The sequence below is a fragment of the Scheffersomyces xylosifermentans genome (assembly GCF_036884685.1).
Source record: "Scheffersomyces xylosifermentans strain CBS 12540 chromosome Unknown RJT20scaffold_5, whole genome shotgun sequence".
NCBI classification, from domain to species: domain Eukaryota; kingdom Fungi; phylum Ascomycota; class Pichiomycetes; order Serinales; family Debaryomycetaceae; genus Scheffersomyces; species Scheffersomyces xylosifermentans.
The window spans coordinates 469,186-483,152 of record NW_027042943.1 but is presented as its reverse complement, the minus strand read 5'-3'; the positions used below and the strand labels follow the sequence as shown (position 1 = coordinate 483,152).

Here is a 13,967-nt window from a genome sequence, read left to right as displayed (position 1 = left end):
CTTCCTCCCAGCCATTTGTACTCCTTCTTTTCTCGTGCCTAAGCCTGTGCTTCTGCATAGCTAACCGCTGCACCGTTGGCTAAACTACCAAACAGAGAAAGGCATTTTTTCGCTGCAGTATTATTATTTACTACTACAACAGAAGACTACTGCGTTAAAGTAATCCACGTGACTCCAACACCCCCGCAAAATTCGCATGTGATCCTGATAAGAACGCTTTATCTAGCAAATATCAGGATCTTACCGTTTCCTAATTTACACACACACATACACATTTACACATCTACTGTAGTTTCAGGACATCGCAAGGTCACGGACGTCATCTGTGCAGCCAGAAGGTATATAAACGCAGAGAGGAACAAAGTCAGTTTCGTCAGTTTTGTTTTGTCTCGTTGTCGTTCCACGGTTGAGCGACATTTCACTGTTGAGGCGTTTGTTGGTAGTTATACATTAGCTACCCAATACCAGTTGCAAACCAAAGCATGGTGGTTCGTTCTGTGCTAAGAACAGTCATCAGCAAGGTCCCCTATTCGAATCACATGCCAGACATAGTCACCAACTTAATTCTGGAAGAAAATAACAACAAGGAAACAAGAACCCACTCGTTGGAAAGGAACCGTGTTGGTTCTTCCAAAGACGAATACCAAGCAAGAAGCTTGAGCCCAAAGGAAAAGATCCACCACAAACTAATAAACAACCGCATGAGAGAAGTCCCAGCACTCAACAACGCCTTGAACAGGCAGCTCAACAAAGTGGACGAGTTGGACGAAATAGAGTACGAACAACTGACGTTGGCAAGCAAAGAAGAAGGATTGGTGAACTACCTCAACTATTGTGACACTTGTGATACTATCCCCATCAATACTAAGTTAGGGATCAACAAGCTCAGTGACAACAAAGTCGTCACCAGTAGTCACAGTCGTAGAGAATCAGTGAATAATACCACGAATTCCATATTCGAAGATGCGGGAAGCGGGCTTCCTGTCAACGAGAATACTTTGATAGAATCTTCCAACAACTCAGTAGTCATGGAGCCTTGGACCCTCAGACAGCCTAGTCGTCAGCAGGCTTTTCCATCAAATGAAGACCGGAATTTACGTACACAAGAGTATCTAAATGAACAAAATAATAAGTTCGACACCTTGATAAGTAACAATTTGAACATTGTGTTGAAGGAATACGAAAGGCCTGACGAGTTAGACCTATCTAATTTTGGCCTCATACGCTTTTTATATAAAAACACCACAGATCTGATTGTATCCCGTATTCCATTCGGCAACACTATAAGAAAGAAGATTACTGGAAAAAACACTAACAGTACTGATAAACCAACAGCTACAACCCAAAAAATAGTAAATCCACCTCAGACGGTACCGATGACAGATATTTATATTGCCTCAAGCACTCCAAATTCCAATCTTGAGCCTCCATTCACTCCTGACAACCAATACGATAACGTCGCTAGCGTAGAATTGTTCATTGATTCATTGGATCACGAAACAAAAATGACTTTGTTGGCCCAGCTCAAGCTTGATTTACAAGAAGAGCATTTACAGGAGGAGCAGCCTGCTAGGAGCGCCCCAAATGATGACAATAAGAACAATCAGACAGTAATTCTGGCGCTGGCAATCGACAAGTTCCAGGAATTCTTAATTATTTGGATTAAGCTATTCATTACCAGTTTGAAATTGATGATTCCATTAACAAAGTACATTTACCACAAATTTAAGAACAACGAGTTCTACATCCTCAATAATAAGAACATGAACAATATATTCGATACAATGTTGCGAAGTATGAACTATTTGGAGAAGAAACTTAATAACAACGAAGAGATGATTGACAAAATATACCGACAAGAAGGTTCCCATGACAACGCATATAACGAAAATTTCGACAACATATATAAAGAGATTTCTGAAAATGTTAGCAATTACTTTAATGAGCAGATTATGAATGCTATAGGAGGCGGAGAACACGATAAATCCTTGAAGGGTATGACTGTACAGTATGTTCTTTCAAGATATCTACCTGGACATAATCAGAAGAATAAGAATGACTTTTCTGATCCGAAGTACAATATTTATTTTTCACCAGCACATAACCAACAAGGAATCAGTGGCAGTACTGCCACTATTACCAGTCGTCCAAATTCCTCTCCAGCTTCATTGCAGAGTAGTGACTCTTATACATCAGAGCGGCAATCATCTGAGGAAAATTTGGAAGATCTTTCTATACTCAGAATAGCTCAACAGTTTGTGGATGAATTTGGCCCATAAACACAACTTTATTTATTAGCACGCGTGTATTTACTGATACTTATGTACGATATGAAAATAAGCATAGAAATATGTAGTGAGATAATGAAACATGGCGTAAAAGTTGGATGATTTCGTAAAAATTATCATCAAATCGTATTTGCAATGTGCTGGTTTTCGTAGAATTGCTGCAAAAATGCTAAAAATTATAAACGAGAAGAAGAAAAGTCATTCACCATCAATTTCTCTTGGTGTTCCGTCTAATTTACTAAAATCCATTTACATGCCACTGTATTATCTGCCTAGGTACCTATTCATACCACTTTTTATTCGATAGTTCCGACAGCTTTACCATATTGTATCTGTTCATTAGCTTCAGACTACACACCTCCATATCTCCTTTAACATCCGTGCCGCCGGATCAACACTTTCCTGAAAAGCAGGATATTGCCCAAAGTTCCCGTTTCCCAAGCAATAACGATCAGGATAGAGATCCCTCCCGTTCCTACATAGAACAGGATACTTCTTCTACATGAGACAATCACCAATCCCCCTTCTACTGAAAGTGACAGCACAGTGCTTCAGTGCACGCCTACTAGTGAATTGGGACATGATACAATCTTAAGACGACTATGAGGAGGGAGGGGGGTGGAAGAGGTAATTGAATAAGGAGAGAGATGAAAGTTTAAGGCGATGATTCACACAGGAGTGTTGATGTTGTAGAATTGGCAGGTTTAGTTTTAGCTATCCGCTCATTCCTGAAACATATACAAAACTTGATAGACCACAGCCACGAAGAGAAGTGCTAGCTATCAGCGAGTCGCTAACATTAACTAAACCAGAGCTCTTACACTTTTCACACTTCACACCTAACCAAAAAAAAGGGGTAGAAAAGAGTGAATTTTGTCTGGTTTGGGAAAAATGACAATTGGACGAGACATTTGTTTGCTTGCGCCCACATATTTAAGAGCTACTTAAACTAAGACCTCTACTAGGGGTTTATGCCTATCAAGCAGATGGTTCACGACACCAAACAATGGCAAGGTTCTGAGCCGACAACGTTTCAAGCTTTCACGTCTACATTGCGCCAGCGAACAACTTCCAATTACGGTTAAACAACATCCTTACTAGTGGGACATGTAAGAATTCTATGGAAAAAAATAGGAGATGGTACAGAGAATATGCTGTTGATACAGGAGGTCGTGGATGCGCCTTGCAGGATTACCCGGACATGGCCTCATAGTTAAGGCAAATTTCAGCCAATAGAAACGTCTTCCGGCAATTCCTGCAAGCAATGCATGGACGCCCCAAATAATAATCCCAAAAAATCGCCTGGTACACGTCAACCTTTCCCCGTTAGACAGTCCTCCATGTCTATCCCCTCTCCTTCCCCCTTTCCTAATTTTATATATAGTTTGAACTCCCTATAGTTTTTGGGTTCCAGTCACTCTTTTTCCTATGGAAATCCAGGATTTTTCGGTTGACGCACGTACCCTTCCATACAACGGATACAATCTCCTGTTCCTTCCACCTTTGACTTCAGGAGACAAATAATTTATTACCACTTTCTTTCTTAAGTTTTTTTTTTCCCTTCCTTTTTCTTCTACTCCTCACACACTTATTGTTTTACAACAGCTTACACACAACCATATATTCTTACCCTAGTCTTTTTATATAGGTTTTTCTTATATAAATCAGTCTATTTTGGTATTTATATCTACAAGAGCAGGTCAGTTCAGTCAGTTGTCCAGTTTGCCAGCCCGTTATACCTCGAGAAATCATCGGTATACGTTCTTGCCACCCATCTGCTTCGCTGTCCTTTTTGCCTCACCCGATTTTTTCTGACGCCTTGATTGGTTGATTTCAGAAGAGTGAGAAAAGTTTTCTTGTTGCCGACACACCCCATTCTGTGCAGTACTGCGACTTTTCTGGTTTCAGTACACGACTCGAGTCCGTCACATAACCACTGGTTGCAAAATGGCTTTATGTTCCCAGGCTTTCAATAGCTCTACCAAGCGTAGTTGTCACTTCAGCGGTAGTGGAAACAGCTATCAGTCCAAACAACATCCTAACAAGAAGTTGTGCTTGGCCACCGGCTTCCACAGCCCCGTGCTTTCTGCGAAGAAATCGGTGTGCGTCTACTCCTCGTCGGAGGAAGACGATGATTCGGCTGATGAGCAATCGTGCTACAATGCCGACCAGATAAGAGCCAAGAGAAGAGCCTCTACCAGAGTTTCTTTCTCGTTGAACTCAGAGTTGACCAAGGCTATTTCCCAATACAGTGATGATGACGAAGAAGACGTTGCCTCTGACATTTCCGGAAAGAGCAGCAACGCCAACTTGTCCAGAAAGGGAAGTAACTCTGACAACATGAGAAACATCAATAATTCTTCGTGTGCTGTTTCAGTCACAGCAGCTGCTGTTGCTGCTGTTGCTCGCCATGGTAACACTGACGAAGACGAGGACACTGTCCTTGACAACTTGGACTGCAAATTGTCTAGCAGTCCAATCACATCTCATCTTTCCTTGAACATTGCTCAAGGGTCAAACAACATCAGTAAGAACTTCCTCCAGATTTCGGACAGTTCTAAGAATTCCGCAGTTGTCAGAAACAACTCGATTCCAGACACAGACAGAGCTGCCAGATCGCGTTGTTTTGAGTACTTGGTTGGTGCTATCGATGAAGCTTGGGCCAGATACTGCGACGTAACTGCTTACGTTGAAGACGAGGTCTATGGCTACAACACTCCAGCCTCTGTTGCTACTGACGATGAGGACTACTTCGAAAACACAACTGACATCACAGACTACGAGGATGCCGACTTTGAAGAGCACCATCACAAGAAACAAACACAGTCACAATCACAAATCAGACCAAGACCAAGCATGACTGCTAGTTCTTCCACATCTTCCACCAACTCATCTAAACAAAACACAGCTTCTTGCCAATTGCAAGCCTTGAAAGATCGTTTGACCAAGGCCAAATACTACTTACAAGACTTGGTTGACTCCGATGACTATTCAGAGGTTAACTGCTTCTGGAAGCGTTGGGATATGATCAAATATGCTACAATTGAGTTGGTTGAGGACGATGACGACGACGAGATAGTGGAGACCACTATCGACGAGTTGGAAGGAGGTCGCTTATTCGTGAACTAAAATAGTTCATACAACTTAAGAAATGAAGACAGTTACAGGTAACTACTTCTGTGAGTGTCACGACACTTCACTTCCTATATATTTGCTTTCCCACCCTGAAGGAGAAAGAAAAAAGCATTAGAATTCTTTTCATCATTATTATATCTTATTGTTCCTTTATGTCAGGTTGTTTTCCTTCTATTTTTGAGTTTCAGTTATTGGGTTGTTGATTTTTATATTTTATTATTGGGGGCGAAAGCTTCTGTTATGGGTATGATGAAACTTTAAGTTATGTATATTAATACTTCATTATATAGTTTTTGAATAGGTTTAAATTATATACTTGTACCATAGTATCAATAAAGCAAAAAAAAAAAAATCAAACTAGTAGAACAATTCGGTAGATTCATAGAAAAGTAATTTTTGGTTGACTTAGTAACCAGAATGTAAAATTGGAATAAATAGGGTTGTGAAACCTTCAATTTGCAGCCTGTGTAAACAAAGAGGTACATCTACAGCTCAGTTCAGAGATATGCTACACGAGGAGAAAGAAACAAACGACATTGATTATCTGATAAGATCTGGTGTAATGGTAGCTATTCATTGTGTAGTAAATGGCAACTGTTCATTGTGTAGTAAACGGTAACTATTTACAGTTCCAACATTAATACTAATCTATATTTACATAGATGCAAACTCCTACTACGAGAATTTAAAGCCATGTTTGAGACTCTTATCAGTCAGCTTTCTTCTACAACGAGTCTAACTGTCTAAATTCACTTACCACCACAATATTACATTCCCACACATCCACAGTTATATTTTTCTTGTCCCCAATATCTTACCGTGTTAATTTCAAGCAACTTACTTCAACCGTAGCAGCTCCTCCTTTCGAACCCACCCCTCCACCACCTCTCCCATCTCCCTCGCTACTCTCCTGCTCGCGCTAGCCGTGCCGTCGTACTGTGCCCTTTTTTTCTTACCGACGCTCGCACGAATTTCACAAATCCAATCCTCACCACGGAAGGTGGATTCGTGTGAATTTTACCGAGAGAGTATACGTAGTTGTTCCTGAAGATAAGAAAGGAATAGTAGATTGTTTTCCATCGGTACCAATCGTTTTCATCAATCAATTGCTATAATATGAAGGTCTCGTCGTTAGTCACATACTCGTGTGTTTTATTGTCCAGCTACATCGGTGCCGCCGTGGCAGCCGACAGTGGACTCCAGATCGGTACGTAGCGAGGGGAATTTTTCAGTCTTCCAGTATCGACATCAACGGGAAAGAACCAGCACTAACACTAATATAGGCGTCATTAAGGCAGTTCCAGAAGAAAAATGCTTGGCCAAGACCAAGGCCGGTGACTTGATCAGCGTTCACTACGAAGGAACCTTGGAAGACGGTACCGTATTCGACTCGTCGTATAAGAGAGACCAACCAATCTCGTTCCAATTGGGAGCGGGCCAGGTTATTCCAGGTTGGGACCAAGGTTTGACCAGAATGTGTATTGGAGAAGTCAGAAAGTTGACCATTCCATCAGATTTGGCTTACGGAGACAGAGGCATTGGCCCAATTCCTCCTAAGGCTACTTTGAGTACGTATAATATAGACCACATAGTACAGAAATTGCTACTGTGGCAGAATCGACGTTCAGAAGAACAAATACTAACCCATTTCTAGTTTTCACTGCCGAGTTAGTGGACATTGATGGTGCCGAGAAGTACCAGGAGCCAGAAGAGAGTTCCGAAGAGGCTGTTGAGGAAGAGGTTTCTGAAGAAGCTGAACCAGCAGCTGAGGAATCAGATGAGCCAGAGGCCGACGAAGAAGCCGCTGAAGATGTTGCCCACGACGAATTGTAAGTATACGACATTAATCTTTGAGCTTATCTAGATGATCTAAGTATATCGCTATATTATAAAATAAACACATTATGTGCATTACAATGCAAAGTTAGATGAAGAAGCTGGGTAAATAGTACAACTCAATGGGGCCAAAATTCATGAAATTTAAATATATTGCAATGTGAGAGATACAATTGAACCTCTGTGATACCATTACCATTATTACATAACAACTAACTATTATCCACATCAACCTGACTATTTCTCTTCTCTATTCTTTCTTTCTTTCTTCTACCACCATACCACCATACCACCATACCACCATTCCACCACACTAACACACTCAAATCCCCCCTCCTCTTCCAAATGTACCTGCAATATATCTATGACGTAGTTATACACATCAACCTTATTCCACACACTCTTCACACTCTTCTATGACATACGACTATACCCTCACCAAGCTCCCAATTCGTAGTGATATACGAGGTCAGGCAAAAAAGCCGGGGTTAAGTCACGTGCACAGCTTGGCCATGAAAATTGTGGGATGCTTTCATCCTTCTAAGTGATATCCTGAGTTTATTTGAATGTTGATGATCTCTGATATCAGGAGGTTGCAATTGGTAAAACGTGAGTCATTAGCTAAGTTAATAAGTATTAATTTGTAGTCAATTCGCTGTTAGTCTTATAGTCTTACTTGCTCCCCAGAGATTTATTTATCCATTGAGACTTTACTGTTAAGAATTGTAGTTTATTTCTTATCAGAGAGCAGCCATCCGAGATAAGCAACTATAAATGACATCGCTAAGAAGATTCTACAAACCGCTCCAGGAGTTCATCTCCTCTCCATCAGACTTCAAACTTATCTATTCTACATGCAAAGAAAATAAGTTCGTGTCCAGCGGAATCAAAAGAATATGCGTTCTCGATTCATCATTCAACCCTCCACATTTGGGACATTATGCCCTTATCAAGGAGTCACTTTCACACAATTATAGCCACGACGAGAAGCAGGACGAAAGAGCAATATTGCTATTACTCTCGGTGAAAAACGCCGATAAGATCAACCCAGCCCCAGAATCGTTCGAGAACAGATTAGAGATGATGTACCTTATGGCCCAGGACTTAGCCAATAAGTTCCCAGAAACTAAACATATTGGAATAGGATTGACCAACCATGCCAAGTTCGTCGATAAGTCAGTCTCTATTTTGAACTATTTGCATATTAATGGAATTGACAAAAACCAGATGAAATTGACCTTCTTGGTAGGCTTCGATACATTGATAAGAATCTTCAATCCGAAGTACTATTTGCCTGACAAGTTATCAAATTCCCTTGAAGAGTTCATGAAATCTACTGATTTATTTTGTTTAACAAGAAACGATGATAAAATCACCATAGATGAACAGAGTAACTATCTTACAGATATAAAGGAAGGTAAGCATGAGCATATTCCAAAACATTGGTCCGACAATATATTCTTGATCAATAACTACAGCGCTAATGTGGGCCTAATAAGCTCTTCCTCAATCAGAGCTGATATTATTGCAAGTAACAACAATTGGCAAGATAAAGTTATCCCAGAGGTCAAGGACTTCATTATAAACGAAAACTTATATTCCCCCAAAAAGAAGATCTAAGATCACTTATGTACCTAATGACATAGCACATATAATGCCAATACACTAACAAGGGCCAAAGGGTTTATTGATGACGTTAGCATTGTAGATGCACCCGAATGGTACTTTATGCCAAAGGTCTGCTGTTCCCCTTTCTTTGAATTACTTTGTTCGCTGGTCTTTGAGGTGCCTCCTTCCGTAGGAGTATTGGCAACTATTCTTTCGTTGTTAGCATTAATGCACTCTATCTTTCCTCCTCTGACTACGGAGCTGATCTCGCTTTTAGACCACTTAGCGCAATCAAATGAAGTAGCAGTAGAGTGAACCTGAGCGCTTCCTTTGACGAGTTTTAATTGTTTCAAACTTGTTTCCTTAATATTGCCTACCATTTCAATCGCCCCACCAATCATTGTTAACTTTGGAAAGAAGTTCACCTTATCAATGCTTGTATTGTTTACCAACACTAAACCTCCACCAATCTCACTGATTGCTGGAAACTCAACATGATTAAGCTTATCGTTCTTCAATAGACTCAAAGTTCCACCAATAGCTCTTAATTTAGGTAGTTTCAAATTGGAAAAGTGGTTATTGAAGAAACTAACAGATCCGTTTACCATTTCAAGAGAACCTAAATTCAAGTCTGCGATGTCATGAAAACTAACATTGTTTGCACTCTTCAATTTGGGCAAAGTCACCACCACATCAGCTTGATTAGCACCGATGTGTAGCTTTCCATCTACTTGTTCAACATTGGACGTGATGGATTGTAAGAACCTGTTGTTATTAATATCAAGAATCTCTAGTTTGTTAGACAAGAATCCAGCGAACCCTGTCAAGGAAGTGTCTGAAACAGTAATGCTTTCAATATCCCTAATTTCATTGCTAAGATGGACATTACTCAATATTGGAAGAACCCGCCAATCAAGCACATTAACTGATCTTAGAGAGGGAAGCGATACTAAAGATAAGGAAGTTAATTCTTTCAAGGTGAAGCTTTGAGAGATTGAAGACAATTCAGGCGCTTCAAATCTAACCAACTCAGGGCATTTTCGGATAGTCAAACTACCAACTATTGTTTCGATTTCACCAAATGACAATAATGGGTGTTTAAATTCTGTGATATTGATGTCTCCAGCTATTATTTTACAATCGGAAATGGCTCTGACATCGCTGGGGCTTTTAATTTCATAGAAGTCCTTCTTGCACTTTGAAGGTATTGATTCCCTGGAAATAGGCACTGCAGTTTGATTGGTTCTTATAGTTTCATGACCGTTTTGTATGTCCGTGCGTTGAAGTGGCGGATTGGGTTCAGGGTAGGATGTAATTCGAGACTGAAGTAATGCGCCAGCAGCAAGTGTGTGTCCTATAAATGGTTGTTAGTTATATTCTTACCAGAATACAAACGTTTGCCAACTTACCGCCAGCGGGTGAATTTTCTGTTGGGTTTGTATTTCCCACAACAAATCCGAGAATTGGAAAAAGAAACACAAGTGATAAGAAGCGTTTCTTATACATTGTTGTTTGATATTAAAGAAATCGTGAAGAAAAGACTATAACAACTTCGATTAGTGTATAAAAGGTTCATTATCTATTGGAACTGTTTAAGCGCCAAGCGCTGCAACCATTTTTTGCACCCATTACAGTATGCAGAAAGAATATAATGCCTTTCATAACGAGGGACATATATTGTAAAAGCTAACTATGAGTAAAGAGCTACTATCTGTACTTTGCATCCTTCTCATCATCTGAGTTTCTACGGTTACTTGCATCTTCAATGTGCTCACCTGTTGCCTTATTCTTGTCAAAGCCGTCTTCGTTATAGTGAATACTACTGATTTCACCATGGGTAACCTTATTGATTTCAGAGTGATCTGGACACATCACAGCACCTCTTCTTCCAACGAGGTACCATGGTAAATTGAAAACTTCTTCCATACTCTCAAGAGATCTACCCGAGATCTCAGGAATAAAGAACCAAGACCAGAACAATGCCATAGCACAAACACCAACAAAGAAATAGAAAGCTCCATACTTTGACAAAGTAAGCAACATTTTTGGAACAGCTTTAGAATTACCGTACTGATTGGCGAAATGTAAGACCATAATAAGAGATTGACCAAAAGAACGGAGTTTCAAGGGAAAGATTTCAGACCCTAACAAATATTGAACACTGTTGAAACCCATAGTCCAGCCGATACCAGAAATATATAAAGCAGCCATGGCAGCTCTACTTGCAGCTCTCTCCGAAGGACTCAAAATAGATCCCTTAATTGTTGCATGTGGGACAATTTGCAAGAAAATACCAAAAAATAAGATGGCAAGCATCTGAATAATGATTCCAATGTAAAGAGCCTTTCTACGACCCATGAAGTCAATGATAAAGAATGCACTGAAGTAAGCGGAACAAAACTTCACAACACCAAGAATAACAGTCATCTTCATGACCTCAACACCAGTGATACCAGCGAAACTGAACAAGTCTGCAGCATAGATGGTGATAGCATTGGCACCACTCCATTGACCAAGAAGTTGCGACATTGCACCAATCATGAAGAAACGATATCTGATAGACTTCACAGTTAAGATATCCTTAAATTTATGGTACCAAGTATATCCATTAAGGGCCTCCTTTTCCACCAAAACTTGCTCATTGATATCATTGATTTCACCAACAATGTAAGGATGATCTGGAGGTAATTGTCTAAGTTTGCATAAATTCTTCAAAGCCCTATCATTTTGACCGACTTTAAGTAACCATCTTGGACTTTCATTACTGAAAAAGGTACCAATGAGTACAAGACCTGCCATAATAATCTTTAAAGAAATTGGAATCATCCATTGACTATGGCTTGTCCCAGAGATGTGTTTAGCCGTTGCATAGTTGGTGGCATATGAAACAAAAATTCCGAAGTAGACGGCACCACTAAATAAACAACCAAAGAGACCTCTATAAGCTGGAGGAGCAACTTCAGACATGTAAGTTGGACCAATAGTTGTTGTCTGACCAATAGCAAAACCTTCAAGTAATCTTCCAGCATACAACTGACCAATGCTTCTAGAAGTAATTTGAATGACAGCACCAACTATCCAGAGAACACATACCTCTTGCAAGGCTCTAACTCTTCCCAACTTATCAACAGTGTACATGGCAAGAATAGAACCTCCAACGGAACCTAATTGTACCATTGCTGCAATGTTTGATTTCAAATCAGCGATTTGATGTTCATCCTTGTTTGGATCATTGAGTCCAAAAAGGTTTCTGAAGGACTGCTGATACAAATTACCAGAAACTGTACCTTCATCCATTCCTCTTGCTGCACCTAAAATTCCGAAGACCAAAGCAGAGGCTTTCGATTTCGTTAATACTTGTTATCACAACATATAATCATCTAAAAAAGAAACATACTATAAAGCACCATATTGTAAATCTCCTTAGGAGAGGTATCATCTACCACTCTCCATCTAAATTTCTTAACTGGTTTCTCGGGAATGGACTCAGAAGAGTCAATAGTAACAATGTTATTATTGTTCTTAGTAGTGGTCATGATGAATGCCAATTCTAGCTACTAATGATGATACAATTTCATAATGCCCACAAAAAGAGGAATAAGGTGGATTTTTATATAAAATTGAACCCTAAGTGTATGTACCAACGATATGAGTCTATCTGCACTTAGCTTCGTTCAACATCTCTTCTTACCCCACTGTGGTGACATGAAGAGTTGTAAATCATGTTGGATAACCATACCTCTTCATGGACCTTAAAAGATTATTTTAACCACGATTTAGCGTAGACAAGAGTTGTAAATTTTCTTGGGATGTGGGGAAACCCCTGCATCAAAGAACAATACAGCCAACTAGACGTCTTGCTTTTGGGTATATTGTAAGACTTGACGTTGTCTAAGGCATGAATGGTTATATTGGTGGTGAATTTTGCCAAGGATTTTGCAGCCTTACGTACAAGATTTTTGGAAGGCTCGAATTACCCAAAATGTCAAAAATTCTTGCGTTCTTCCGTCTTATTCAGGTGATGAGAAAACCATCTCTACTAGAGAGCACAGTAAGGCGTTACAGAGGAATCATTTCGACTTCAACTACGATGGAGTCGATACGACGTGTTTCATCTAAAACATTCCTTTGCTGACCCCGGAAGGCTAAGAAATGTCAAATGCATGAAGTATAAAGTCGCCACAGGACATGCATTGTCAAGTAGTAGGTTTTGCAATCGGAGAAAATGCAGATCCCTGCTATGAATTAAAAGTAACTCCAACAACACTGCATCAACCACATATCGAATTATTTGGGGGCGGCTGGATTATACTACTCGGAATAACTTTGCGCTTGGTAGTGAACAATAAATTTATATTATTTGGGGTGAATTGAACTATTAACTAAGACGGTATGGGGGTTGACTATGTTAACAGATGATGAAATCGTTACACGAGAGGGAAATTATAAAGGGACTGCTCATATATTCTTCCCACAAGTGGGACTACACTCATTGAGAGCCAGCAACCCTCATAGGATTTGCAGTTACTGATAATAGTAATTACTTAGTTAAAGATGTCCCGGCCATTCTAACGGGCCGTGGGGGAAGAATTAATCTTGGCAAGCAAATGTTGAAAATATGCTAACTTAAAACATGGCCAAAGAAGAAGAAAAATCTAAATGGTAAAAGTAGTAATTACGAAAAAAGCTGAGCAAGTTCTCTTTCACTCTTGGTACTGTCATAAAAGTCCAAGTTCTTGAACTACAAAGTTCTTCATTATATTAATACATTTTTTTTATTGGCTTATCAATGAAAAATTGCCAGCTTAATCTGTCTCTAGTGACAAACCAAATTTTACTCTAAATGGACCAATTCAGTAAATTTCAAATAAAGTTTGCAATGTTGCACGGAAGTGTTAGCCACGTTCTATTCGCCGTGTCCGTATTTAAAGTTTTGCATATCTACTATGATTATCCCCTCTTCCCCACAGTCAGCATATGTCCGATATGCCTCAACGTCCGAGGCCATCCTTTGCTTTGAAGTTGGGAACCGGGTGTAACGATGGCAGTGCTTCAAACTCTATGGGCACCTATTGACCTGAATAGAGGCTTTTGTAGATC

The 13,967-nt window shown here is 39.9% G+C and overlaps 6 protein-coding genes across 6 annotated transcripts; 4 read left to right on the top strand and 2 right to left on the bottom strand. All coding sequences in view use genetic code 12, as the record gives it.

Annotated features, from left to right (window-relative positions):
- Positions 1-482: 482 nt before the first annotated feature.
- On the top strand, positions 483-2,279 carry RJT20DRAFT_135509 (uncharacterized protein; the record flags this gene model as incomplete). The annotated part of the gene is made up of 1 exon (XM_064918407.1): positions 483-2,279. The coding sequence occupies one exon, from the start codon at positions 483-485 to the stop codon at positions 2,277-2,279; it is 1,797 nt and encodes a 598-aa protein (XP_064773592.1).
- A 1,956-nt stretch (positions 2,280-4,235) lies between these two features.
- Positions 4,236-5,417, top strand: RJT20DRAFT_135508 (uncharacterized protein; the record flags this gene model as incomplete). Its single annotated transcript, XM_064918406.1, has 1 exon — positions 4,236-5,417. The coding sequence occupies one exon, from the start codon at positions 4,236-4,238 to the stop codon at positions 5,415-5,417; it is 1,182 nt and encodes a 393-aa protein (XP_064773591.1).
- Positions 5,418-6,465: 1,048 nt separating this feature from the next.
- Positions 6,466-7,426, top strand: RJT20DRAFT_128762 (peptidylprolyl isomerase family protein). Its single transcript, XM_064917346.1, has 3 exons — positions 6,466-6,630; positions 6,707-6,991; positions 7,078-7,426. The coding sequence occupies exons 1-3, from the start codon at positions 6,540-6,542 to the stop codon at positions 7,254-7,256; spliced, it is 555 nt and encodes a 184-aa protein (XP_064773590.1). The 5' UTR covers positions 6,466-6,539; the 3' UTR covers positions 7,257-7,426.
- Positions 7,427-7,829: 403 nt separating this feature from the next.
- Positions 7,830-8,886, top strand: RJT20DRAFT_47671 (nicotinamide-nucleotide adenylyltransferase). The gene has a single exon (XM_064920299.1). It carries the CDS (start codon positions 8,034-8,036, stop codon positions 8,877-8,879), a length of 846 nt encoding a protein of 281 aa, XP_064773589.1. The 5' UTR covers positions 7,830-8,033; the 3' UTR covers positions 8,880-8,886.
- Positions 8,887-9,040: 154 nt separating this feature from the next.
- On the bottom strand, positions 9,041-10,090 carry RJT20DRAFT_86426 (uncharacterized protein; the record flags this gene model as incomplete). The annotated part of the gene is made up of 1 exon (XM_064921259.1): positions 9,041-10,090. A coding segment is annotated over one exon (1,050 nt), but the record flags the coding sequence as incomplete, so codon positions are not given.
- A 484-nt stretch (positions 10,091-10,574) lies between these two features.
- On the bottom strand, positions 10,575-12,403 carry RJT20DRAFT_97486 (quinate permease; the record flags this gene model as incomplete). The annotated part of the gene is made up of 2 exons (XM_064921676.1): positions 10,575-12,205; positions 12,265-12,403. 2 exons carry the CDS (start codon positions 12,401-12,403, stop codon positions 10,575-10,577), a joined length of 1,770 nt encoding a protein of 589 aa, XP_064773587.1.
- Between the last annotated feature and the right edge of the window lie 1,564 nt (positions 12,404-13,967).